General features: G+C 34.2%; 3 protein-coding genes across 4 annotated transcripts in view; 1 reads left to right on the top strand and 2 right to left on the bottom strand.

Moving 5' to 3' along the window:
* Positions 1 to 16: 16 nt before the first annotated feature.
* LOC111368294 lies at positions 17 to 4,725 on the bottom strand. Its single transcript, XM_022989530.1, has 4 exons — positions 4,626 to 4,725; positions 4,238 to 4,310; positions 1,428 to 1,596; positions 17 to 308 (listed from the first exon to the last, which is right to left on the bottom strand). Exons 1-4 carry the CDS (start codon positions 4,723 to 4,725, stop codon positions 207 to 209), a joined length of 444 nt encoding a protein of 147 aa, XP_022845298.1. The 3' UTR covers positions 17 to 206.
* Positions 4,726 to 8,141: 3,416 nt separating this feature from the next.
* Positions 8,142 to 12,259, bottom strand: LOC111368681 (nuclear transcription factor Y subunit A-7-like). 2 transcript variants are annotated; one of them, XM_022990074.1, is made up of 6 exons: positions 12,165 to 12,259; positions 11,626 to 11,679; positions 9,732 to 9,868; positions 9,120 to 9,221; positions 8,882 to 9,046; positions 8,142 to 8,538 (listed from the first exon to the last, which is right to left on the bottom strand). In XM_022990074.1, the coding sequence occupies exons 2-6, from the start codon at positions 11,654 to 11,656 to the stop codon at positions 8,362 to 8,364; spliced, it is 612 nt and encodes a 203-aa protein (XP_022845842.1). In that variant the 5' UTR covers positions 11,657 to 11,679; positions 12,165 to 12,259; the 3' UTR covers positions 8,142 to 8,361. The 2 variants fall into 2 exon arrangements, with proteins under 2 accessions (XP_022845842.1, XP_022845843.1); XM_022990075.1 differs by lacking the exon at positions 12,165 to 12,259 and adding an exon at positions 11,804 to 11,822.
* Positions 12,260 to 19,885: 7,626 nt separating this feature from the next.
* LOC111368420 (ferredoxin--NADP reductase, embryo isozyme, chloroplastic-like) overlaps positions 19,886 to 26,573 on the top strand; it is a 10,965-nt gene continuing 4,277 nt past the window's right edge. The window contains exons 1-2 of the mRNA XM_022989642.1: positions 19,886 to 20,202; positions 20,379 to 20,598. Coding sequence (XP_022845410.1) covers positions 19,969 to 20,202; positions 20,379 to 20,598 — 454 coding nt within the window. The 5' untranslated portion in view covers positions 19,886 to 19,968. The remainder of the gene's footprint in view (positions 20,203 to 20,378; positions 20,599 to 26,573) is intronic.

The following is a 26,573-nucleotide window of genomic DNA, read 5'->3' on the forward strand; positions in this document are numbered from 1 at the left end:
AAATTTTACTCAACAGTGAAAACCAGTAGAATCAAATATGAATAACTAGAAAAATATCTCAGTTTACGCGATCACATTCTTATAAACTACTGAAGCACAAGGAAAATAGTTCAGAAGTTCACAAAGCCCTATCTCCATTGATAGAGATTAATCGAATAAAAGGAAAAAAATAATTAAAAAAATCTGAGATATGTGCAGCGCCGGAGTCACTGAGGCAGTTCAAGGTCTGGTCTTCGATCGAGTGCTTCTACGGTAGAATAATCTGGAAAAGCATCTGGATAGGTCGATAAGATCTTTGCCTTAATGTTCTGACAATTCATAACAAACACCACATTTTTAATCACCAAAATGAAAGTTTAATTAGAAATCTGGTGACAAATAAGTTGAGGGAAAATACAAAATTCGTTTTACCAGAAGTATGATAATACAGCAAGAGACAAGAACATACCGGTTAAAGGATTGACACAACAGACCGTTCAACTTCTTAAATGATTGTTATCTCTAAATCATGTTTCAGTCGATTGATTTTCTTCCTTCCTAGCTTATGACATAATGCTAAAATTTGTAAAAATGTAGAACCCCAACCTTGAGGACCTCCACCGCCTCATCCTTGGAGCATCGTGAGGGATGTAAATCGGGGCGATGTGCTCCAACAGGCCAGGTAACAAGAGCTTGCCCGTACACTGGTGCTTACAAATAGTCTAATTCCATATTTCAGGGATCGAACCCTCGCACTGCGACTACCAACAAGGTTGAGACTACCTCACTCCTTTTCTTTGTACCATTGAGTTATGTTCCGGGGCACATAATGCTAAAATTTCTATCCATATATTTGTATGAATAACTCTTATCTGGCAAGTCATAATTGCATTTGCCATGAGAAAAGCCACGGAATATCCCTTGTCAATGAAGATTGTCACACATATTAGGCTTTAAACTGAATGAAAATCAAGTTTGCAAGATAAAAAGCCTATTATATCTAAGGCTTGTCAGATCAATGAACAAACTAAGACGGTCACAGACCCAACCAACTACTACGCATACCTCCAGTGAGACCATTTCGGCTTCCATCAAGCCAAAACTGTCCTGATTTAAGTAGTGTAGCTCAAGAATCTATGAGGACGCATACTAATTGAAAGTTTCAACTTCAACATATTTTGCGATTAAATTAATTACATTGCTGCGAATCCCGTGAAAGTTTTAAAGCTTCATCCAGTCATCGTACCCAAAAATTTCAAAGATTTTATATGGAATTAAATCTTCTCGTTCATATGTTGTGCGGGGGATTCAAAGCAAGTCAATGCCAACATAATGTTACAAAGAAACTACATTTTACCTGAATTCTCATGATTGGATTCCATAACAAGGTTGTTTCTTTTGATGGACCACATAAAAAAGAAACAAAGAAATAAAAAAAATTAGAGTACTTTCATAGTTGCATACCTCAGCTTCAGAAAGATGTAGTCAAGGTCCGATTTCATTGATTGCAGTACACAGGTATTCCTGGAGAAATCCGCAGAAACTTTTATAAAGCAATTCGCTAAATTATTATTAAAGAGGGATAAAACTGCATTACTATCCTGCAGCCTTCCCAATCTCTATTTCTTTATTTTTTTTTTATTTTTTTTGGGAGAATTGGAAACGTAAATCAATTAGGAATCTATAGTATACACTGTTGATACTTTCAGAAACTTTAAACTTTAAAACTTTAAAATCTAAATTCCTTTATTGTCAATATCCTTCATATCTAATTAATAATGCGAACATACCTTAATTTTTTTAGAATGATTCTTTATTATTGGATTTTGATTCCGAATCTTGAATCTTGAAATTTGAACTGCAATCTTTTCATTTTTGGTTTCTTCACTTTTGATGAGAGGTTCATCGGGTGCAGCTCTTGCAAATTTCCCAAGAGCATTGATGGCTTTGTTTCCTCTATCATCCATGTTGGAAAGTTTCTTCTAACCTTGACTTTTGCTTTCTTTGATTATTTAATTCTTGTTATTGGTTTTGCTTTTTGGTCCATAGCTTTAATTTTTGAATTCTTTTTTCTTGATTCTTGATTGTTGGTACCGAATCTTTCTCTTCAATATGATTTATCTTATAGTTGATGAGATGACACAAAAAATGAGAAGTTGCATATAAATTGGAGACCATAACATTATATATATCCATAAGTATTTCGTCTATCATGAAATACAATTTTTAAGAGAATCTAGTCTCTGCACGTATAATTTGGCCCACATTTTATTTAGATGTTCTAAGTCCAAAATTTAATTCTTTATTAGATCACTTTAATTTTAGACTTAATTTTGAAATAGACTTATACACAATTAATTACATAATACGCCTACATGACAAATTAAAATTTTCCTAATAATTTCCCACTTAAGCCACATATGTTACTTGGTCAATGTGTATAACCTTATGATGTCAAAACTTTTACTATCATAACCAAAAGCATCTCCGATCAATCTCGTCCACCAATTATGTCAATATACGATCAAAGCAATTTTCGTTACAAATATCATAACTAAATACTCAATGGTATATATCAATACAATCAAATGGCATGGATTAAGTGTGGATATATAAAATGAAAATTACGTACGATATGATCTGAACATGCCTATTTCCAATGATCATACATTATTCTTTAATGAAAACAATAATATATTTTAATGAGAGTGGAATTGAACTAATACTTTATTTCTAAAATAAATCAAATATTCATGGATAACATTATGTGTCTAAAACAGATATCAGAATTCAAACTCCCACTAAACTGGTATATCATCAAAAGATGCAACACTCATATGAACAATATGCTCATAAAAAGCCTTAGGTAATTGTCCCTTAGTAAGCAAATTTGCAATTATAGAGTGTGTCATAATATATTCCATAGAAATCTAAACATTCTGAATTTTTTCCTTGACAACTAGAAAAAACTTAATATCTATAAACCTTAAAATCATCAAGCTCTTATTAAAACACAAGATTGCTATTGTCAAAAATAACTAAAGTGGTTTTCCAAATTTATCCAAAATATGTAGTGACCAATTTTGCAATCATATTCCATGACAAAAATAAAAAATTCGACGATCTCCAATTGCTCTGATTTTTATAAATATAATCATGTAATCCTTAGTTCTCTATAAATACTAACATAATTGGCTACTTTCCAAATATCTTTCCCAAAGTTACTAAAATATTTGGCTAACATTCAAACAATGAATATCATATCCAGATATATGCAAACCTTAGCATACATTAAACTCTCAACTGTTGAAGCACGTAAAATTTTCTATATTTTATTTTCTTTAAGTTTATCCTTAGGCATTAATTGAGACTAAACTTTTCTCCCTTGGTAATAAGGGTATCACCTTGTTTATTTACATGCATCACAAATCCTTTAAGAACTTTATCAATATAGCTCTTCTGTGATAATTCAAATAAGCCTTGAGAACAATTCCAGCATTTCTGTATCTCTGACACAAAAGAGGCGTCATCAAGGTCTTTCATTTCAAATTTTCATGATATAAATCTCTTTGTTTTGTGCAATAAATCTATATCATTGCAGGCAAGTAGTATGTCATTAATATACAATATCTGAAAAATATGATTACTCCTACTGAACTTATGGTATACACTATCATCAACTATATTTATCTGAAAACCAAAAGAGATAATTATTTGATGAAATATATGATACAATTGTCGGGAAATCTACTTGAGTCCATAGATGAATTTATTTAATTTGTAAATCATTGATGTAACTCAAGATCAAAATGTGTCACAAATACCATAATAGTCCAAAAGATTCTTGCGTGGAAATCAGAGAGAAAATATCTTTAAAGTCAATGCATTCCTTTTGATGTCCTAAACCCAACAACTTAATTTTTTATTAGATCACTTTAATTTTAGGCTTAACTTTGAGATAGCCTTATATACAATTAGCCCCAATTTAGCCCCTATTTTTTGAAATGAAAATGAGTGAAATAATATTTTTTTGAAAAATGAGTTGTTGAAAAAGAAGGAAAAATTTTCGATTTACGTGTAATATTATTTTATGTAAGATTATGCCGTTAAAAATATGATAGAGAAAAATGAAATGAAATTTAATGTGACCAAAGGGGGGCTTAATTACATATATATAGGTCCACATAATAAATTAAAATTTTCCCAACATACACACGTCATATGTGCATAGAACATGTGTGTATGTGTATATACATACATGTGGTGTTGGGATTGCTTGACAGAATCCAAATCCAGGGAATCAACTAGGGTTTGGAAACTTCTAGAAATATCTTGAGCATAGCTACTTGTATAGAAAAATATTTCACAGAACTTGGTCAAACAACACACAATATGGGGTGAGTGGGTGGGTGATTTTTTGGCATTATTTTAGTGAAAATTACAGATTCTAATAGATTAAAAATCCTCATTTCATAAATAAGATGCTATGTTTAGTATTTCACAAATCAAAAATTTGTTAAATTAATTTATATATTTAAAAATTAATTAAGCAATTTCAAACCCTAATTATATCAATTCCATCACTCTCTCTGTCTCTCTCTCTCAATTCCCTCGGCTCTCTCTCTCTCTCTCTCTGTGCCAAAAACCTTGTCGCTGAAGATCACTCAGTCCCTCTCGCCTCAACGTTCCCACTTCCTTCTTCTCGTACGATGATGCCTTCCTCTCGTCATGTGTATCCTTCCTCATTTCTTAGATCTGGTTTTAAACCAGTGGAGGCAGTGGTAGCAGACGCAATTGGTTTGGGGAAATTTTCGTGGGTGTAGTGGTTGTGGTGTAATGGAGATGGTGGTGATGTTGACAGTGCGGTGGTGGTGACGATGGTTGGTGGTACAGGTGGTGGACACCATTCGCCTGAGATTTGGATGCCATTTGATTGGCTTCTGAGTTGAGATTACAGTACACGATGCTACCGGCACTAAGCTCAAACGATGCTGTCGGTGCGGTGCTGTGATGGGCTGCCTAAGATCTGGACATTATTTGCCTGGCTTTTGCATTGAGAATACAGCACCACTTGGTGTTTTTGCTGTATGTGTAGGCGGCATTAATGTGCGATGGTGGAGGCTATTCTATGGATTTTTGGTAGGTACCTAGGGGTAGTGGCTATGGTGTTGTGTAGATTGTGATAAAGGAGATGGCGGTGTGTAGTGTGAGCAGTGGTGGTGTTATGGTTTTGCCGGTGCTATAGTGGAGAGGCAGTCGTTGTTTGGTTGTGGTCATAGATTCATTAGTTGAATGTGATCATTTAATTAGTTAATCCGTGACCAATATAAAAGATAATTTGTGATTGTTTGATAAGTTGTGATCTATAATATTTGTAATTTGTGACCTATAAATAAATTGTGATGTATTAATTTTTTATCTGTGATCGACGAACAAATTGTGACCTACAAAAGTTTTGGATTGTGACTGTAAAATAATTTGTGACATTAAAAATTCTGATTTATGATTAAAAAAGAAGTTGTGACTAAAAATTAATTAATTATTTTTTTGATTCGTGACCAACGAACAAACTGTGACCTAAAAAATTTGTGAATTGTGATCGTAAAAAAATTTATGACATAAATTTTTTGATTTGTGATGAAAAAGTAATAAATAACTAATTAAATTGTTAATTGTGACCAAATTGTATATATATCTGTGACCTAAATATATTTAATTAATAAAATAATTAATTAACTAATTAAATCATAAATAAATTTTAATAAAAATCTGATTTTTGAAATTTGAAACTTATTTTCTTAATTTTGAAATATGTGATACTTAAGTTCTTATTTACAAAATTTTCCCTTTTAGTAGAAATTACATGGGGTCCACCATGTGAATAATCTAGTAAACTTTTGTACAATCTGTTGACCTCGAAAATTGAACCTTCCACGTGGCCAATCAATAGCCACTCCACGTATCTCCCTGCGCACAATCAACGCACGGTCAGATGCACACGGTCGGAACCCTCGGGAGTGGCGGCGGCTATATACACTCCCACGATCAAGTTAGGCTCAGGTGATCAAAACAGTATCAAGGTTATGCAAAATGGTGGGGAGGAGAATATATATATTTGCTTGCTATGGAGTGCTAAGGAGTAAGAATTTCATTACCTTTGCCTCTTGCCAAGCTTTGGGTATTTATAGGTGAGAAGAACTGTTTGATGTGGGATACGTGTATACACCTGGACGATATGAGGCATCTGCTCATATGTGTCAATCAGCCGCGTCTATAGAGCCTGCGGATAATTATTTCTCCCGAATTGAGTTGACGTAAAATTGATATGTCACATCAAATAAACTCATGGAGACGTCAAATCACTTTAAACCTTAGGGGCAGAAAAGATCTTGATAAAAATTTCATTCTGAAATTGGGGGAGGATCCTCTGATCGAGGTCCCCGTAGTGCATTTCGCCTCGGATGAAGGTGCGAGGGCGCTTTGGTCAGTTCCGCAAGATTGCCTATGCCTCGTGGTGTTGTAGCAGATTGTCACCATTGGTGAAGTCGCTTCGGAACTACTTCGGATGAGTGTTTCACACCTCGCATGATGTGACGGTGGACTTTTCAAAGTGGTTCAAATAGAGGCGTAACACAATCATTTCTATACAAAGGGCGTAAGGCAAATATCTTCTGACGCTGTTCTTACGGATTCATCTTCCGATTGATCCATTTTGTTGCGTAGAGCAGAGGTGGCAATGAGCATGTGAGAGCTCAGCCCAGAGATAGCTCCCGCTCGAATTAAAGGAGCCCGAAGTATAGCCTAACTTGGTTTTCAGCTTGGCATATGGTAAGCAGAACTGAGTCAAATTTGGCCGACCCATGTTCCTTATAAGTGTAGTGTTTAGCCTTATTTGATGATCATATTTGGCCGAAAAAATATTTTGAATAATGATTTTTAGAAAAAATGCATGATTAAAAAGTCGGGAAAATATTTAGATTTACGTGTAAAATATTTTATTATGTAAATGTATTGTAGAAAATTAGTATGCAGAAAAAAATATTTTTTAAGTAATAATTGTAAAATATGGACTTATATTTTTGGGGCAAGATTACATATATAAGTTGATTATAAAATACAATTTCGAAATTAAGAAATTAATTTCATTATTTCAAAAATCAAGTCTTAATTAAATTATATTAATTAATTAGATAAATATAATAAGACCACAATATTATAAAATTTATGATCACCGTTAACGTACTAGTTACAATTATAGACGTCACAATCACAAATTAAAAAATTTATAAACCACAACTTATTTAACGATCATATATTATAAAATTAATAGATCACGTTTTATTTTTTGATCTCAAATTGCAATTTTTAAAAGTCACAACTTATTTCACGGTCGCGAATTATCAAATTGGTCACAATTATTTCTCGATCACAAATTATTAAATTAATTAGTCGTTACTTAACAAATTTTGAGTCACGATTACAAATTTACTCGAAATTTCACATTTTTTTATCACATATTATTTACTGGTCACAAATTATATATTTCATGGATCACATATTACTTATTGTTCATAAATTAACTAATTGTTGGTTACAATCAACCAAATAATTGATTACACTCTTCTTTCCATCCTACCCTATGCTAGCCGCCACCACAAACTCACTACCACCACTATTGCCAAAAAGATCCACTCCAAAATCACTGTAAAACCATCGCTACATAGATTAAAAATTAGAGCCACTATAGCAACGGCATCCAAATGCACTACCTCACCACTGAGAAGCTAAAAGTGAGGATGATTTGAAAAACGTTAGTTACATTTTTGTTTGGAATCTAATTTTGGTATGGAGTAATTTTTAAATTATTCACCATTCATGTTAGTATTTTTTTTTAAAATTTATAACGTGATATATTATTATCTGAATTTTTATTTCATAATGATGCAAATACGAAATTTTCCGAAGAAAAAAAAATGCCCTCTTTATGCAGCCCAATAGAACGAAAAATTGATGATTCACTCTAGCACTTAAATTTAATTTCAGCTCAAGCATCAACCTCATTCAATACATAATCTAGTAGAAACCATTATGCCTCACATCACCTTATTTTAGTTTTCTTGGGCAAACTGAATATAATCAGAAATTCTATCTAAATTTCTAGGGGAACTCTCAAACGGCCAAATTTATAAATTACTAAAGGAAACAGCGACTCGATCATCATTATGTATGGGAGAGTGCATAACTTAAACCCTTGAGAAGAAAACTGCTACTGCATATCGGAAATTCACAACCTGCTGCAATTCAACTCTCTAAAATGAACCTATCACTGAATTTGTACATACAAAGCTAAATTACAACCACCAGCGTTGAATCAAATCTTCACTAGGCACTTTCTGAGGAAGTGGGAGCATTTTTTTCCAAGTTCAGATTGATGTTGGCCTGCGATTGATCCCCTGATTGAACCTCTTTCTGCTGGTTCTCATTTTTCTTCTGAAAACGACCCCCCATTCCCCGAGCTCTTCTCAATGCGTGCAAATGTCGAGATTCGTGCAAGTAGGGCTGCAAAATCAGTTGGATGGTATTGGTAAGCTGTAAAGTTATGGTGTGTATATGTATGTGTGCGTGTATATATTATCAAAGACATCAAGAATCTTAACAGTGCATCTTAACTTTTGCCTAGGTGCTATGGAGAATATTTTCTGGATCCCTCAAGTTTCTTCAAGTGTAAAACACGAGGATCTAATTACCTAAACTTCACACACCTCATGAGTTATGGTATGTAAAAAGAAAAAGAAAATGGTAGCATAGGAATCAAAGACACTGATAAATTAACAATGTCTGGCAACAATGAAGTCAAATTATAAATTAGTCTAGAATACAAGTAAACAACGCCATGCAATACCTTCCGAGACTTGGCAGCTTTACTCTCCAACTCAGCTTTTGCGCGGGATTGCCGACGTCGCATTATGCCATGGTATTGTTTTGCATTGACAAAGACAGGTTCCTCAACAGCATCCGAGGGCAAAGGAACACCGGCTTGCTGAATTCCCATCAACTGAAGGTGGACCTAAAGGGAGAAAAAGTTGAAGTTCAAATCGACGGGAAAATTCCATTAAGATGAGCGTATTACATGGGATTACCATTGGTTGGGATGGATAAGGTTGAGAAGGATAAGGCGGCGTGTCATAGGGAGAAAAGATACTTCGGTAGTAAGGATCTGGATACGGATAAGCTGTTTGTGCCTGCAACATATTATATTTCAGTTAAGAGTGATGAAGAATGAGAACAAGTGATCATTAATAGTTACATGTATGTCAAAAACATCAGCACTTCAGAGTCAGAAGATCAGATAAATAGGACTGAGAGGAAAAATAATGTCACAGCTGAACGTGGAATCTTTTGAGGACAAATTCATACCATTTACTGTTGCACATAAATTACTTCACCAAACATTACTGTTTTTTGTTTCTTTATTTCTTTCCTGTTGTAGAACGATAATTTTTAAGGGGCAGTGAGCAGCTCCATGTTCTTTAGAACTAAATTATTGTTGACTAAACAACAATCATGTGACGAATTGTTTAGGTTTGCTATGCAGAAAAAATGACAGAGGCATATATTACTTCAGAGAAAGATCCAAAAACAGATGATTTTGTGTATCAAATCAGACCCTGAAGCTTTTGAAACTGCAGCAGAGTAGCTAGGTGTTGCAATATTGCAATAATATAAAAATAATTTGCCAATTGAAAGATTACCATGGCATTTCCAACTCCAAGTGCAGGTGACGCATAATGCATATTCTGTGATGTAATGCCAGGATGAGTGATCCCAGTATCCAAAGATGACTGGATTTGCAGGTCAGAATGTTTTTGTTGCTCATCAACCTCACTATCTGAAAATCATTATTCTATTAATAATTTAAACATTTAGCTTTTAGGTATAGAACTAACCAGTAGATCATAAGAGGACAATAGATAAACAATGAAAATCCAATGTCAGATAACAACATAAACGCCATAAAAGAACTTTCAGAAAATCACCTACATAACTAAATTATCAGAAGCAAATCAATAAAATTTTCTTCTAAACATGAAGGGAAGACATTAAATTTCTTTATAAAATATGATAGTAAAACAAAACTACTTCGCCAAACCCAATTTTGAGCCATTTATAGATTTAATATTTGTCCCATTTTGTTTGCACAGTGCAGTTCAGTTTGCAAGTAGTACTAAAAGAAAAACACCCATCCTTGCATATCCTTGCAATTGGAACCATTGCATCTTTAGTTCTCTAATCAATAAACTGATGCTAATCATAAATGAGGCAGTTCTCTTAGCATCAGATCAAGATACAATAAATGATTCATAAGATATAACATTATTACATTGAATATTGTACTCCAAAAACACTATCGATTTCATAAAATTTTTTCCTCCCCATCTACAAAAATCTGAGTCTATAACCGTAGATTAACATCAGTCTCAAACCTATTTGTGGTGAGCAGATCTATTTCTATAGTTATCCAGATGCCACTGTAAATTTATTATTTTTACTCCCAGTTTTCTGTTCCCGGCTTTGAGCCAGTACTCTCTGTCTGTTGACAGTTGAACAAGCAACCTAAAAAAATGATGTCGAGCAATCTATCCAGAACTTTGGATTCATAAATCTGATCCAACGAATTGCATCAGTATTTTTTCCCAGACAACCAAATGGAAAACCCTCCCATCGAAAGCATGATTGCCCGCAGCATTATATTTGCTTTATCAAATCCTAAGAACATGTCCAGTTACTCATTCATGTAAGAACAGTTATAACACAATTGTTACACCCTGTGCATCATAAGTTCGCTGCTCCAGAGTAAAACATCTCTTGCAATTTAGAATAATATATCGGAAAGCATCCATGTAAGATAGAGAAGCTCCAGTGCTTCAACGAGTCAAATTCAGTGCACCTCTAGCTCAGGGTACAACACCGCAAGAAACAACCTATCATATCCTTTGACTTACAACAAGCACTTGTACAATAGAACTTGTAGAGCCTGGGATAAGAACGCGTCTCCAAGTGTTTACTCTTTGGAAAAGTGCGGAATTCCATTTAAGCAAACAATCTGTGGAATTTGCATGTCCAAAGTACAAAAAAGATCATTGGAACGAAAAGCCCAAATTTCTTACATTAATCAACATTATCAACGGGCATGAGCGTGGCATTCTTGTATGTTAAACGTGAACCACAAAGATCATATAGAAGGGACGCATAAAACACCATACGGGTGTGTGCTCCTAACACAATAAACTAATGCAAAGAGGTCATTTTCCAAAGGAACAAACTTCTTAATGAAACTGACTCCTTATAAAATATTGAGAATATTAAAAATAGGAAAATAAAAAGGAGTTGCATGATCTCCCTTCCGAAAGAAGCCATACCATCTCCATACAAGAGATTTTTAGTTAATAAATACATACAGATGATTATTGCTGACAATTAAACATTATCATATCTCCAACTAGAAGTTATGTAGACATCAATAATCATTTAACTATTCATGGTCCTGCATTCGAACACGTTAATTGTCCCTAATTCAATGAAAAATGGTAATCAAATTAACCCAAAAAGAAAAAAATAACATTACAAAAATTCCAATGAATTTACCGGTGAGGCTATGAACTGAAGACGTCGTCATAATGCTGCTCCACGAACGCAGACCTGGAAATGCAGAGACCAGAAAGTGCATTTGTAATACTAGTTCGTACACAAACACGGGAATATACACATAATTTCAGGTACACAAAAATAAATTTGGAGAAGAACCCAGGCTCAATAGACGTACTGTGTTCGCTCTCTCATTTCGAGCACTGTTATCAAAATATTTACAATCAAAAACAAGAAACTTAAATGCGATTTACTTTCAATAAACTTATCAATAACAGTCAGTTCAATCGGAATTTCAATCAAGTCGAATCGGCTAAAAAAAATCGAAAATTCAACTAATTTTAGCTCCTAAATTTCGTTAACACACTCCTGGTCACAAATTTAACCAAAAGTCAAAAACTTTGAAAAATCAAAGCGGCATTACTTAATTGAATAAAAACTTAAAAAATACGCAATCTTAACCATAATTTTCAAATATCCTTATTTTTTAATAAGATCTGCACCTCGAGGTTCGCGGATATTAGGAGTTAGATTTTTACCTGGGAAAGAAAATTCAAAGTGCCGAGGATCTTCTGAGCTCTCTCTCTCTCTAGAATGGGTAGGTGGAAGATTGTGGCCTGTGGCTGAGGGAAAAGGAAAAAGAATGCACTCCAAAATAGTAACTGAAATATAGAAGTCGATTTTACCAGTTTACCCTTTCTACTGCCACGTGGATACACATATTGGATTTTAAAACCATTTTTAGCTATTTTATTGTCAAATTGGATATTTCTTTACCATTTTCAGCTATTTTATTTCTATTTCTTTTTCCATTTGATTTTCATTTTTATAAGAATGAGAGTGTGAAATATAGTCGTTACGAAATCCACACAAAAAATAAAAAATCAAATATGATGACATAATGTGATAAATAAAAATTATATTTTTCATTTTTGTAGTCAAATAATGGAAATCATACGGGGACTAAATAGTAAAAGCAAGCCAGAGAAAAATATCAATTATATTGACAATTTTTGGACTTTTTGCAATTTTGTGAAACACTCCAAGTAAAAATTTGGATGGAAAACTGATATTTTTCATGAAAAATAAATGTAATCAAACACACCCTAAATGATTGATCAATCAACTGATGTATCATATTACTTATGCTTATGAGTTTATTTCTCATGAATTAAACACTTTAATTGGTGAAATGTAATGGAGTAAATTCGCTGATTCATTGGTTTAAATCAGGCAGCTTGTGCGGTTGCATTATATCCGCGCTGCAGGATATCAAATTGTTGTGCCGGTTAGGGAAATTGGAATATGTGGGTGAGGGAGAGTGGTCCCCGTTTTGAGATCACAGATCAGAGACAGGGAGAGAGAATCTCAGCCACAAGTGGATGTGGGCCTCTCTATGTATTGATTAGTAAATAATATAGGATGTGTTTGTCTACAAATATTAAATTTATATAGAAAGAAAATGAAGTTTTGCATAGAAATTATTTGCATGAAAATTTTTAATTAAATATGTTTGATTGATTTTAGTTTCAATTTGAAAAATATTATATTCATCTATTTTTTATTAATATGTAGATGGGAGAGAGGGAGTTGATGATAAAGAAAGAGAGACAAAATTGAATTATTTGGAAAATAAAAACCTATTCCATTTAAAGAAAATATTTTCTTTATTTTCAAGAAAAATATGATCACCTGAACAAAAGTAGGAAAATATTTTTCATGAAAAAAGTATTAATCAAATTGCACAAAAATAGAAATTTGAGTGAAAAATATCGACAATCAAATACCCTCTTATAGTTTTTATATGGAAACTTAAAACTGGTTAATATCATGTTTGATTTTCTTACATTTTTAATAATTATGCTAAAAAATTGTTATAATCACCTTGTTTGACAAAAAATTATTAATTGGTTAAACTTAGTTTTAACTACACAGATCATAGCACACACAAGTTTTATTAATTTTTTTAAAAACACATTTTATCTTTTTTTTTTTTTTTTAATTATCAAAATTCACAATAAAAATTATCAGAAACTTTATCATACAAACCCTTTTGGTTCAAAAGAGATTTCCAACAAGTCCAATTGAGACTCAGCGGCATGAGCCAGACAGACCATTGAAAAGTTGAGCCCAGTATGGCCCATGGATCAGGACGCCCCTATTATCAGAAGTGAGGCCCCCCGCCCTTAGTCCCTTTAATTAACGGGCCAGCCATTAGCTCTGTATTTATTTATTTTTAATTTGTGATTGATAAATAACTTGTAGTCAATTAATTTGGTAATATTTGATCTATAAAATTTGTGATTTTTATGAAGAAATAAGTCGTGATCAATTAATTTGATGGTTTGTGATTAATAAATAAGTTGTCACCTGTAAATTTGTGATTTGTAAAAATGACATTATATGATGGTGACTAGTATGTAATTGTGGTCATAAATTGTAGGTTATTGTGACTTATCTTTAGGTTGGTAATTATATATATTTTTCCTATAAAAATAGCTATTTTACTTTTTCTAAAAGAATTTTATGAGGGTTTTGTTGTTTGTACATTGGGGGTTCACATCCCAAATGACAACATTCACAAGAGGGGGACTTGCGTGTAGATAGTCTCTTCCCTCTGAGTGTAGAAGTCATCTGAGGTTGACACCCAGATGTATACATAGCAAAACTCTTTTATAATGTCAATGTAGTCCTATATGTGACCCTAAGTACGGGATGAGGGGCCAACAAGTTTTTAACTCTTGTCCAAGTCAAGTCGGGCTGTGAAAGTAGAAGGCCGACCACCTTACATTGCTCTAGGATCTATTCACTCACGGCCAACGAGTAGTCTTGATCCATTTCTACCACTGATTATAATAAATAATTTAAACATAAGTATTTATGACACGTTGAACATTTAAATAGTAGTTATTCAAGGACATCAAACATAAAATTATAAGGAATTAGCGTAAGAGATGTGTTTGTGTCAAACTCAATATAAGAAAGCACATAACCCATACCGGATCTTAAACCTCATAAGTATATGAAAAAGGATTAAACTAGTTCTACACAAGTCCTTGACATTTTCCTATGTGTCAAAATATGTAACATTGGTTTGTAGCCGAAATCTCTCGATAAATCTTGATTCCAGGCTCAGAAAACAATCAAACGAACATCGATTTACCTCGACTAGACCCGAGACTTTCGCTTTCACTTTGGACTGCTCTCTTTCTCTCTAACCCCATAAAGGAGAAGGGTGGTGGTGTTAGCAATCCACAAAGGTATGGAGAGGAAGAATAAGATATCATAACGGTTGAATCTCACTCACAACCTCACATGGCTTCCCTCTCTCTCGGCTGCCTCTTTCCTCTCCATTACTACAACACACACACGTCAAAACGGCTGGGAGATAGATACATATATATATGTTACTTTAAGTCACCAAATATGGGCCAAGAGATCTCTAAGTGGGCTATCATATAACCTAAACTAATGGGTCAATTTCCAACTCCATATTAATCACTAAATGGTCTAACTAACCAAATAATCATCCAACCCAAACCCGAGCAATCCAAAAGTGTAGTTCATTTCCGAGCCGAGCCAAGTCCATGGTGTCGATAAATAATCCGACAACTGTTTTAAATCATCGCCCGGATTATTGGGTATCAAAAAACCCAACAATCTCTACCTTGATGCCCAATAATCTGCAAGCAACCAAAACACATAGTTTATACTTGCACAATCAAGGTAATCCAATAAAATTGGAATCACAGACTTGCCTCGTGTTTCGAACCGAAACACATACCATACTTGCTCCATGTACTCACCAGGGCTAAGATTAAGAGCACCCAAGTAGAAACAAGTATTCTCAATGAACAAACAATCATACGATGAAGGTATATAGGATAACACACAAACAGATCTTTTCAAAATCACGTTCACGCAGAACCACAAATTAACACGTAGTTAATCAACATACGGTCACACACATATGCAACAAATGCATAAATGACCCCAAGAAAAGATCTCACCACACTTATCATATCCCATTCCGTGTTGCTCACACCTCAAGAACACATATCTTCTCTCATCGCCCACCATACTCATTAAACATATCACTTAACTCATGTCTAACTGGTAAGTCACAATAGATCCTAAGTCCACGGATAATCCTCTATCACCACATCACTTCTCCCAACCTACGTGGATAATGGGACTCCATCTTACAGAAGTGATAGAAGTACTTCTCTCACACTCCACCTGATCAGGATCTCTTTCATAGATAAAGGATTCTACACATTTGATCACATTTCCACTCGTGATCCAAATGTCACACTCTACATCCCCCGTGCATATCACTAATGCACCTCTAGGCATCTATACTCTACCTTACAAAAGACATCCAACTCACTGCTAATGCATTACAAACTCACTGCGGCAAAACAACACCTTTCGGTGACCACAAAGGTTCTCCAATCAAAAGTCCACAAAGAAAACGGCGAAAGTGACACTCACAAAGAAAAATCGAAGAAAGAGTCGATTACTTCACAACACTCACAAAAGAAGCTCACAAAGATAAAGAAGGTAACCCTAACATGGCTGCCTCACATAATCTCACAAACCACATAGGCTCACAAAGACAAAGGAGAGAAACGGCTGCCCAACTTTCTTCTCGCTACCACACTCTCACACCACTCTTAGAGCAAATAGAGTACGCCACAAAACTTAACCCACTATGCATGTACATGTATTACACAAAGTAATAAGTCACTCTAATTCATGCAATTACACACATCAAATATATTGAAAGTGTAACATACCAACGTTGCAACAGAATTAAGTGGCCACATATATGCAGAAAGGATTACATATAGATGCAATGCAAGAACCAGGTTTATTCTCTCAATAAACATCACTATGTTCACTACTCGACTCTAAAGTCACATTCACATCGTCTCTATCCTCATCTTTCCTTTTATTATCATCCTGGGACAATCTCTTTCAACTATACCCAAAATTTACCATAATTAAAATATATTTTATTTTTCGCACTTGCCTTAGACCTATATATGCCAATAATACCAAATAATGATCACAAGCAAAGTACTAACACATAATTCACACAGGACAGTCAAGTAAATTTTTCTAAGGTCACATGTAATTCTATCAGTGTAGAAAAATTGGTGACAAATTTACATAAAATTTAAGGCAATTAATTAACATGTAATTCCTAGGTCTAACAACAGGCAATGATTACCCCCTTCACGGTAACCCCAAACCTAACGTCACATCACACAATGACTTCTAACGCGAAAAATAAATAATTAACCTATACATTTATTTTAACTAGAATAATGAAAAGCAAAGAATACGATACCGAGCGGACCACGTCTGAAGGTCCGTAAATATCGAGACATGCGAATTCACCACTTTAGGAATTCACTATTCATCCTAAAATCAACAGCAACCACAGCAACACGAAAACAACACTCGACACCTGAACGTCCAAGGGCAAAATCGTCCAGCTTTCACTGTATTGCTCCAAACTGAAATCGGACAATACCGCAGGGTCCATCTCATCTCCAACATCATTTTGTCTGAAGACAACATCGCCGGATTGAGACCCACGTGCCCTCACCCGCCACATCGGCAATCCCATGCGCCAGCGACACGCCAACCTTTCTGAACGGCACAGTCCAATTGTGGTGTCCGTTTCTCCAAAAAAAATTTGGTTTCACCAGAAAATTGAAAAACTGGACAGTTTCTGCCTCTGATTTTCAGATCCGTTTCTGACCACTTCAAGCCTGTTTTTAGCCCCAAAAATCATAGATTTATCAACAACACAAGCTCTGATACCATTTGTAGCGGAAATCACTTGATAAATCTTGATTCCGGGTTCAGAAAACAATCAAACGTACACCGATTTACCTCGACTCGACCCGAGACTTTCGCTTTCACTTTGGACTGCTCTCTTTCTCTCTAACCCCACAAAGGAGAAGGGTGGTGGTGTTAGTAATCCACAAAGGTATGGAGAGGAAGAAGAAGATATCACAATGGTTGAATCTCACTCACAACCTCGCATGGCTTTCCTCTCTCTCGACTGCCTCTCTTCTCTCAACTCTCCTCTCCTTTGCTACAACACACACACACCAAAACGGCTGGGAGATAGATACATATATATAGGTTAGTATAGGTCACCAAATATGGGCCAAGAGATCTCTAAGTGGACTGCCATATAACCTAAACTAATGGGCCAATTTCCAACTCCATATTAATCACTAAATGGTCTAACTAACCAAATAATCATTCAACCCAAACCCGAGCCATCCAAAAAGTGTAGTTCGTCTCCGAGTCGAGCCAAGTCCATGGTGTCGATAAATAATTCGATAACTGTTTTAAATCATCGCCCGGATTATTGGGTATCAAAAGACCCAACATGGCTGTCTGAAGTGTTTTTAAAATTAGTGCATAAAAAGCTGCCACCTCATAAGTGTGTCAAATTTGATGTCAACAAAAATGTATGTGTAACATGATTGATAAAAAATGCATATGGTCTCAAATACTGCTAGCTTTTTCAACAGTTACTTTGATTTTTATTTTTGGACCTTGTGGGTCACCCTTGTTACTCAAAATCAAGACACGAATCTAGTTCTTTCGTGGAGTTCAATTTAATTGTTGTTTTTAGGGAGGAATCTTAGGTTCGTTTCACTTTAAGGATAACTTGGCATTGGAGGATGTTTTTACGACTTTGGACTTGAACCAAAGTTGTCATCATCGTAGTTGGATTTTTATCGATTGTTTCCTCCATTAACACTGTCTGCGTGCCGCATCCATTTTTATCTACTATGTGAAAATTAATTTATGCCTAGTTGGACAGACAGAAATGAGCCGGATGATGAATGATTAACTCTAAGAATAATTGAGTGAACAACCGATAACCTTTTATTTTTAGTACCAATTGATAATCCAATAAAATCACTAGTTTAATTAACTCCTTCCACATATATAGAGAGGTGAAGAGCCAAGAACTCTTCCTTTGCAATTGCCCACAGGATCATTAGCTCATGTTTATAAGAGACTGTTTGGTACAGATTAAAATTTAGATTTTAATCTAAGTCAAAGTCAATGATTAATTTTAACCATATATTTTATGAGATTCACAACTTTTCAATCATATATTTCATCAACATTTATCAAAATCTACTAAATATCTGATTTTAATCCTCACCAAACAGGGGCCAACTACTATTTGGGTTTGTTTAAGCTTGATTTATTGGAAAAATAGTTTTTGTAATAGTAAATTTTGGAGAACGTGTGATTAAAAAATTGAAAAAATAAAATAAAATTGAGTTTCCTTGTAAAAATATTTTATTAAAACAACGTGTGATTAAAAATGAAAAAAAAAATGATTTTTTAAAGAATTAGCTTTAATGGCAGCTATATAAACTCCAATCACTTCTCTCCAGTCTTTTGCTTTTCCAGATTAAATTTATTCACACATACTTACCATTGTATAGTTTGAAGCTATATTTGATCCGATCATGGCTCACTGCATATTCTCTCAGGTCAATTTAATCATTATATGTTAAATTTATGTTTGTTTCTTTTTTATTACAAAAAATTGGATTTTGTTGCAGGTCCCAGTTGGGGTCCCTATCAGTAGTGATTCATCCTTCAGGATATCCGTGCTTAAGGTTGTTATTTAGTCTTTAATTATTGTTGAATTTAAAATATTCTGCATGCTAAATTTCGTAGCTTTTGTTGCGTAACTGATTCAGATGTGATCTGACATTGAGGTACAATTGATACAATATTGATGTAGTACCTTGTAATCTAAAGCTTGTAGCTAGCTGACGCTGAATAAGCCTTGATGTAAGAAGACGAAACAATCAAAATGATTATAGATACTGGATTCTTTTAAACCTCATTATCTCTTTCCTCTCCTTTTCTGAAACATAACTTGGATCTTCTTTTGCATCTTCATTATTATTGCATCCTGTCCAGCTTTCTCCCTGGTTTTCAGTGAAGCTCGTCATGTTTAGATGGCCAATAGATCTTTCATTGTTTAATTTGAGTTTCTATCTCTGATGGTGAATTTCAGTATCTGTAAGTTTTGATGTTTTATGCTTAGTGCTAGGGACGTGCTTTTTAAGTTCTTTTAACATATTGCGAAGAAATTATGTTATTTGGTTTTTACTGCTCATTGCAATAAGGGACCTGCAAAGATGAGAAAACTATAGTTCTGAACACTAATGGAATCTCATTTTATTGCAGACTTGTCATGATAAATCATGGACTTCTGGTATACCTGCTGTTAACTTGAAGAGTGAAAATGCTCGATCAAGAAGTCGATTTGTGGTTTGCATGTCAGTGCAGCAACCCAGAAAACCCAAGGTTACAGTTTCACCCTTAACGCTAGAGGATGCAAAAGAGCCTCCACTACATTTATACAAAAGCAATGAACCATATACAGCAACCATTGTCTCAGTTGAAACGATTGTTGGTCCAACGGCTCCTACAGAAGCATGTCATATTGTCATCGATCATGGTGGCAACCTTCCTCATTGGGAAGGACAAAGTTATGGGATCATTCCTCCTGTAAGTTCAAAGAATCTCCATCTGTTTCGACCTTAATCACAAAAAGTTCTGTGAAGTTTCATCAACCTATTACTTAGAGAATCTCTTTGGGTTAATTTAAGCTAGAATATGATGGAACATTATCGTATGTTCCCCCCACTTCGCTGCCCTAATTTATTTCATCTATTTCATTTCAGGGTGAGAACCCTAAAATGCCTGGCAGTCCCCAGAATGTTCGTCACTATGCAATTGCATCTTCCAGGTATGGCGATTATTTTGATGGTAAGACTGCAAGTTTGTGTGTTGGACGCGTTGTCTATTATGATCCTGAGACAGGAAAAGAAGAACCCTCAAAGAAAGGAGCATGCAGCAACTATTTATGTGATTCAAAGCCCGGAGACAAAATTCAGGTCACAGGTAAGATTTTAATGATTCTAGTGAAGGCAACAAGGAATTGGGATATTTGATTTCCTGAGTTTTTAAGCAACGAAGCTATGTAACATCAATAGACATCTCCAATGATAGGAGTTAGAAGTTGTTGAAAACCGCCCCAGGGTACATCTCCAAGTGGTAAAAGAGGAGGGTGGAGAAATCCAGTTTTACTTGAGACTGCTGCGTCAAGGGTTCGAATCCTGAAATATGGATTTGACTCTTGGGTAAGTGCAAGTGTACAAGCAGCCTTCCACCCTGTACCCTTGGAGGCATAACCTGCGATTTACTTCCCTCACGATGCTCCAGGGCAGGGGTGGTGGGGGACCCTTAAGGTTAGGATTTAACCTTTTTTAGAAGTTGTTGAAAACCTATTTATTTATTTTTATGTTTGATATTTTTTTCCCGTTAAAACAATCTCTCTCTCTCTCTTATCGCCTTTCCTCAAATACGAGGTTTGAAAGAATTTGGTATTAAAAAAAAGGTTAAACCCCAATCTTGAGGACCCCCACCGTCCCGTCCCTAGAACTTTGTGAGGGAGGTAAATCGCAGAATGTACCCCAACAGACCAGAGAACAAGAGCTGTCTGTATACTATACCTACAAGGAGTTTAATTTCATATCTCAGGAATCGAACCCCCACACTATGGCTGTCAGCAAGGCGTGAGATAACCTCACTCCTATCCTTTGCACCACTGGATTATGCCCCAGGGCCAAGAATTTGGTATTAACTTCTACTGAGTAGAGTGCTTACTTTGTTTTCCTTCCATCTTAGTTCAAGTCACTCCTGCTTTTATCTTGTAATCTGTAGGTAATATATGTTGGGAATCTACTTAATATGCACAGTGGAAAATTAAAATAATTTTCGATTCCCGTCGGGATTCATATTTGTGTTTAGATAGAAATTGTGATAAAAGTCATACATTTTTCTAGATCTGCAAACCCCTTTGCTTTTTCTTTGTTCCAGCAACCTTGATTCGCCACCCATAGCTGTCCAATTGTCCAGCCTCCAACGGTGATCCACACAGAGAACAAGATTGTAGTATTAGAATTTTTCTTGTGCTAGCAAGAATAATGAAAAATTTCTACAGTTTTTAAAAACCTAGTCATATTTATATATAAGCCCAAATGGGCTTGGCCTAATCCTGTTCAATATTTAATTAATACATTTAATTAAATTCGGTCCGTGAATTAATTAATCCAATTAATTAATTTAGGCATATAAATAAACAACTCAATTAATTAATTTATCAAATGCTTGTTAATGTTAAATTAATTAATTGACAAATCACAATCTTCTAGTTCTCATTTTGTGTGCAACCCATCAGGTTCTCGATCACGATGCCCAACGACGTGAAATATTATTTTAATCTAATCAAAATTGATAAATTAAAAAATTCTTTTAATTTATTCCCAGATTGACATCTAGAAATGTGTCAAGACAATACATATGACAGAAAATGTCACGTGGTATGACAAAATCAAACTCGTTCGTTTACCGTGAAACTATAATCCCTTCGTCAATATGATCCGATCGATTATGAGATATGGAAGTGTGTCAATCTCGATTATCGATTATATCTTTCATTCTATTATTAAGTTAACGTGAGTCGAAAACTCCTTTTCGTTTATGAGTATACATTGGCTAAGGATTTCGTTATTGATTTAATTGAACGAAATGCAGATCACAATCTCTTATTATCTAAGAGTGACGAATCCTCTATTGGTCATTCACAACCTTTGTATGATTTTTGACATACTCGAATGATACCGTATTAGAGGCCCTTGGCAAAGCAATATCCAACACCGTTAAAGCATGACTTCCCTCATATAAGGCACTATGACGACCTCAAGTCAAATGACCAATTTCACTATCGAACGTTAGAGATTAACCACTAACACTCAGATGGTTATTATGTGGAATCTCTTAGCGGGTCTTCAATGTTTCTTTCTATAACAAAATATACATGCGTTTATTTAAGTATCACCACATTTTAACTCGTGAGATCCGCTACTTACTTAAGAAATGTCACACATGATGGTCTATCCGTAATAACGATATTCGTATCTCGTTATTACTCACGACCATGGATTATTCAAGATCTAATCATATGTAATTTGTATATCACAATCACAATTCCTTGTTATTAACAAATCACTTAAACTTGAATATTCGGACTTTATTATTTAATTTTATTGTCTATTAATTAAATAATAGATCTGTCATTAAATCGCATTAATTATATATTAAAAATATTTATGTCCAAAGTTAGTTGGACCTAGGCATAATACTTACAAACTCTCACTTACACTAGATCCAGTCTCTTATGTATCTTATATCATAAAAGATCCAGTCTCTTATGTATCTTATATCATAAAAGTATATATCTTATATCATAAGAGTCTACATGAGATCATGTTTATGCTACGCCAACTCTTTGTCAACGGATCTGCAATATAGTCAAATGTGGGAATTCGTTCTTCTCTTTACGTCACTTCTATATATTATCTCTCTAATGAGATTATACCACCTTAATACATGTTTGGATCATTGATGAGACCTTAGTTCCTTCATTTTCGTGATGACTCTATTGTTATCACAATACAATGGCATGTGATCAACAATATTAGGAACTACTCCAAGTTCATAAATGAACATCTTGATCCATATTGCAACTCTTTGCTGCTTCTGAAGCAATATGTATTAGGTTTGAATCAACAATTATTTCATATTTGGAACCTTTCTAACACACCATTTAAAAGTAAACTAATTTCTCCATGGAAAATCTTCTCAAAATTTTATCTATATAGATTGGGATCGATTAAGCAATATTCTAAATCTATCTCTATAAATCAAGTTGTTTCCCCATATTGTTCATGAATAAATCCTTACAACTATTATTTTAACGATTAAAATATAGGGATGTCATTTCCCATCATATTAGGAATACAATAATTCTCCCATTATTTTCTTGTAAACATACAATTCGTCTTCAAATTTGATAAAATCAAATATTTTGACTTTTCATCAAATCGAAGATTTCAACTCCAAGAGGTTTACTTTAACCCATAATCATGATATGTAACTATTGCAACCAAAATTCGAATGAACTTTAGTATGACTACAGGCAAAATGTTTTGTCAAGGTCAACACTTAACATTTTGCTACTAGCCTTACTTTGTATGTATGAATATTCATATCCGTGTCAACCTTTTAGTGTAAACCATTTAAACCTATGGGTTTTATCCAATTAGGACGGTTGACCAAAGTCCAAATCTTGTTCACATGCGTCGAATTCATCTCGAGTTTCATGACCTCTTCCTATCTCTTTTAAGTCAACACTTGACTTTATTTTTATGCAATTAGTAGGTTCATCATCCTGGATTAATAATAATTGATTAGTAATCGTGGATTCGCACCTTCTTCAAGGTTGAATAATCTTACTAGATTTAAATGAAGATGTCATATCCTCGGGAGTCTCTACTTCCTGATCAAGAGTATGTCCCATATCAGATATGGAATCAAACCCGGACTCATCTACTTGGTTAACTATATCTGTGGACTCTTGAACTCTTTCATAGTCTATTTTGCTCCCATTGTCCTCCCCTAGAGTTAACATTTTCTCTAAGAGGACGATATATCGTGAGATGAAGTCTTTCTTCACGATAATGGAATTTATATTCAAATATCAGCTTTGAATATCCACAAATATGTATTTATCGGATTTAGTCTCAAACTTTTACGATTTAAGGCGCTTCAAATAATCGTCATGACCCCTAACTTTCATATGAGATAAATTGGAATTATTACATTTCTATAACTCGTATGGAGTTCTGTTAATCAACTTAGCTGTGACATGATTTAGTATGTTGCACACTGTAATTAGTGTATGACCCCAAAATGATTTTAGGAGATTTGTATGGCTTGTTATTAATCACACTATATCTAACAGTTAACGATTCCTCCTTTTAGATACACAACTATGCTGCAGTGTATATGGAGGAGTCCACTGTAAGAGAATCTCATTCTCTCTTAGATAATCTAAATTTTATCTTTAAGATACTCTCACTTCGATCGGGATCTTAATGTGAGGGTATCTTCTCCTATTTGTTTCTCTACTTTTAGCTTGAATCCTTTAAACCTTTTAAGAACTTCATGCTTAAATTTCATCAAGTATACATGATAATTGATGACATAAGAAAAACCTCATCTGACATTAAGTGACATAGGTTCATATACATTATTATGTATTATGCAAATATTTATGCAGACATTTCTCCTTTTCAAAATAAAGGAGATTTAGTCATTGTGTCTAATATGCATGATATGCACTTGTCAAATGATTCAAAATTAATTGACTCCACATACACATCTCTATGTAATATTGCATTTCATCTACATAACAAAGTCTGCCATGTCAGATTTAGGTAATAATTAGATTATCGCGTTTATGCCTTATAATTTCTATACTCATTTAGAATCCTTAGTATTAAAAATATAAACGTCATTTTGTAATTTATCATAACCAATAGGATCTTCATCAAGATAAATAAGAACAACAATTGTCCTTAACATTAAAATAATCATGTCCGAATATGAAATTCATTTTAATGTTCTAGCTATGGTGGGTACAAAGCGATATTTCTCTAATTCCAATTCTAAACTAAAAGGCAATGGCAAAAAGTATATTCCTACAAACAATGCAGCAACCTTTGCTCATCTTCAACGTGTAGGTCAACTTCTCCCTTTTACAGTGATCTACTTCTATCTAGTTTCTCCATATTTATATAAATATGATATCCACGTCTGATATCAAATACCTAAGAAGCTTTTGAAGTAGACGTAAGCCTTGCAGTATTTTTTCAATGACCTTTTCATTCTATAATGAAACCAAGGGTCATTAAATTCGGTATTGTCCTTCGCTTTGACAGTCTTAACCATATTGGATGCTTTCCTAAAGCCCCTTTAGACTTTCTCTTAATATCCTTAGAGGAATCAATCGCTTGCCCACTTGTAACTTTGATATTGGGCATAACAGTCTTAAGCAGGTTAAGCAACTTAATGAGTGTGCATTCGAGTTTATTCATATCATAATTCATAACTAGCATGAATAGCTCTCTGACAAGGATTGTAGAGCTAAGTCAATACTTAGTTCGTAGTTCATGTTTGAATTCAATTGAGACACTTCTCAATGTCAATCATTTATAGTACCTGAGCACTGATTGAAGATTCCTAAGTCATTTCGCATTGTTATAATTGCTTGAAAGTCTCATATCTTTCCACACATGATTATTATCATACAACTATTTGAAATGAAAAATCATGGTTAGCATCTATACTTTCAAGTTGCTTTTGTAACTCAGGTGACATAGTTATAAGCATCACATATGTGCAATACTATCATCGTCGCTGTGTTTATTACAGTAGCCACCTCTTCCTTAATCGAGTCATCAGTAAGTGTCTCTGGAAAGGGCTACTCAAGGACGTAACCAGTTTTCTCATGCATGAGAACAATTCTCAAACTGTGGTGTCAATAAAAAATATTTGATTTGATTTGATTGTTGGCATCCAGTATGCCACCTAAATACACATAGTTACTCACGATTCAGTAAGTATAAATGACAAAAACAAAAAAAAATACTACATAAAATACATCAATTAATTTAACACGAATTTTTATTAAATTAATTATGCTTCCACTATTTAACTCGAATTTATGACCTTCTCACATAAATTTATAGAGTTCATACTTGACTCCTAGTGGATTGGGATCCCATCTGTTATATTAAGATCTTAAGTATACTCAACAAGTCTTAATATAATATTTGGGTAGATAATATTATCAATTACAACTTCCAGATCATTAAGCTGACAACTCTTTATCTTCTCACATCTTATGTGATAACTTAACATGCCTCTAAAATTTATCTCCTTAAGTATACTCAACAAAAAATAAATTTTAG

This window comes from Olea europaea, chromosome 19 (genome assembly GCF_002742605.1).
Source record: "Olea europaea var. sylvestris chromosome 19, O_europaea_v1, whole genome shotgun sequence".
In the NCBI taxonomy this organism is placed as follows: Eukaryota; Viridiplantae; Streptophyta; class Magnoliopsida; order Lamiales; family Oleaceae; genus Olea; species Olea europaea.

Excerpts from the sequence above, each read along its gene's own strand:
- LOC111368681 (XM_022990074.1), bottom strand. The coding sequence starts at position 11,656 with ATGACGACGTCTTCAGTTCATAGCCTCACCG. Across the intron at positions 9,222-9,731 it reads TTGGAGTTGGAAATGCCATG|GCACAAACAGCTTATCCGTA; the intron begins GTAATCTTTCAA and ends AATATGTTGCAG. Across the intron at positions 9,047-9,119 it reads CTTATCCATCCCAACCAATG|GTCCACCTTCAGTTGATGGG; the intron begins GTAATCCCATGT and ends TTCTCCCTTTAG.
- LOC111368294 (XM_022989530.1), bottom strand. The coding sequence starts at position 4,725 with ATGAGGAAGGATACACATGACGAGAGGAAGGCATCATCGTACGAGAAG. Across the intron at positions 1,597-4,237 it reads AAGCAATCCCAACACCACAT|ATTGGGAAGGCTGCAGGATA; the intron begins GTATGTATATAC and ends AAAGAAATAGAG. Across the intron at positions 309-1,427 it reads TGAGGTATGCAACTATGAAA|AACATTAAGGCAAAGATCTT; the intron begins GTACTCTAATTT and ends ATGAATTGTCAG.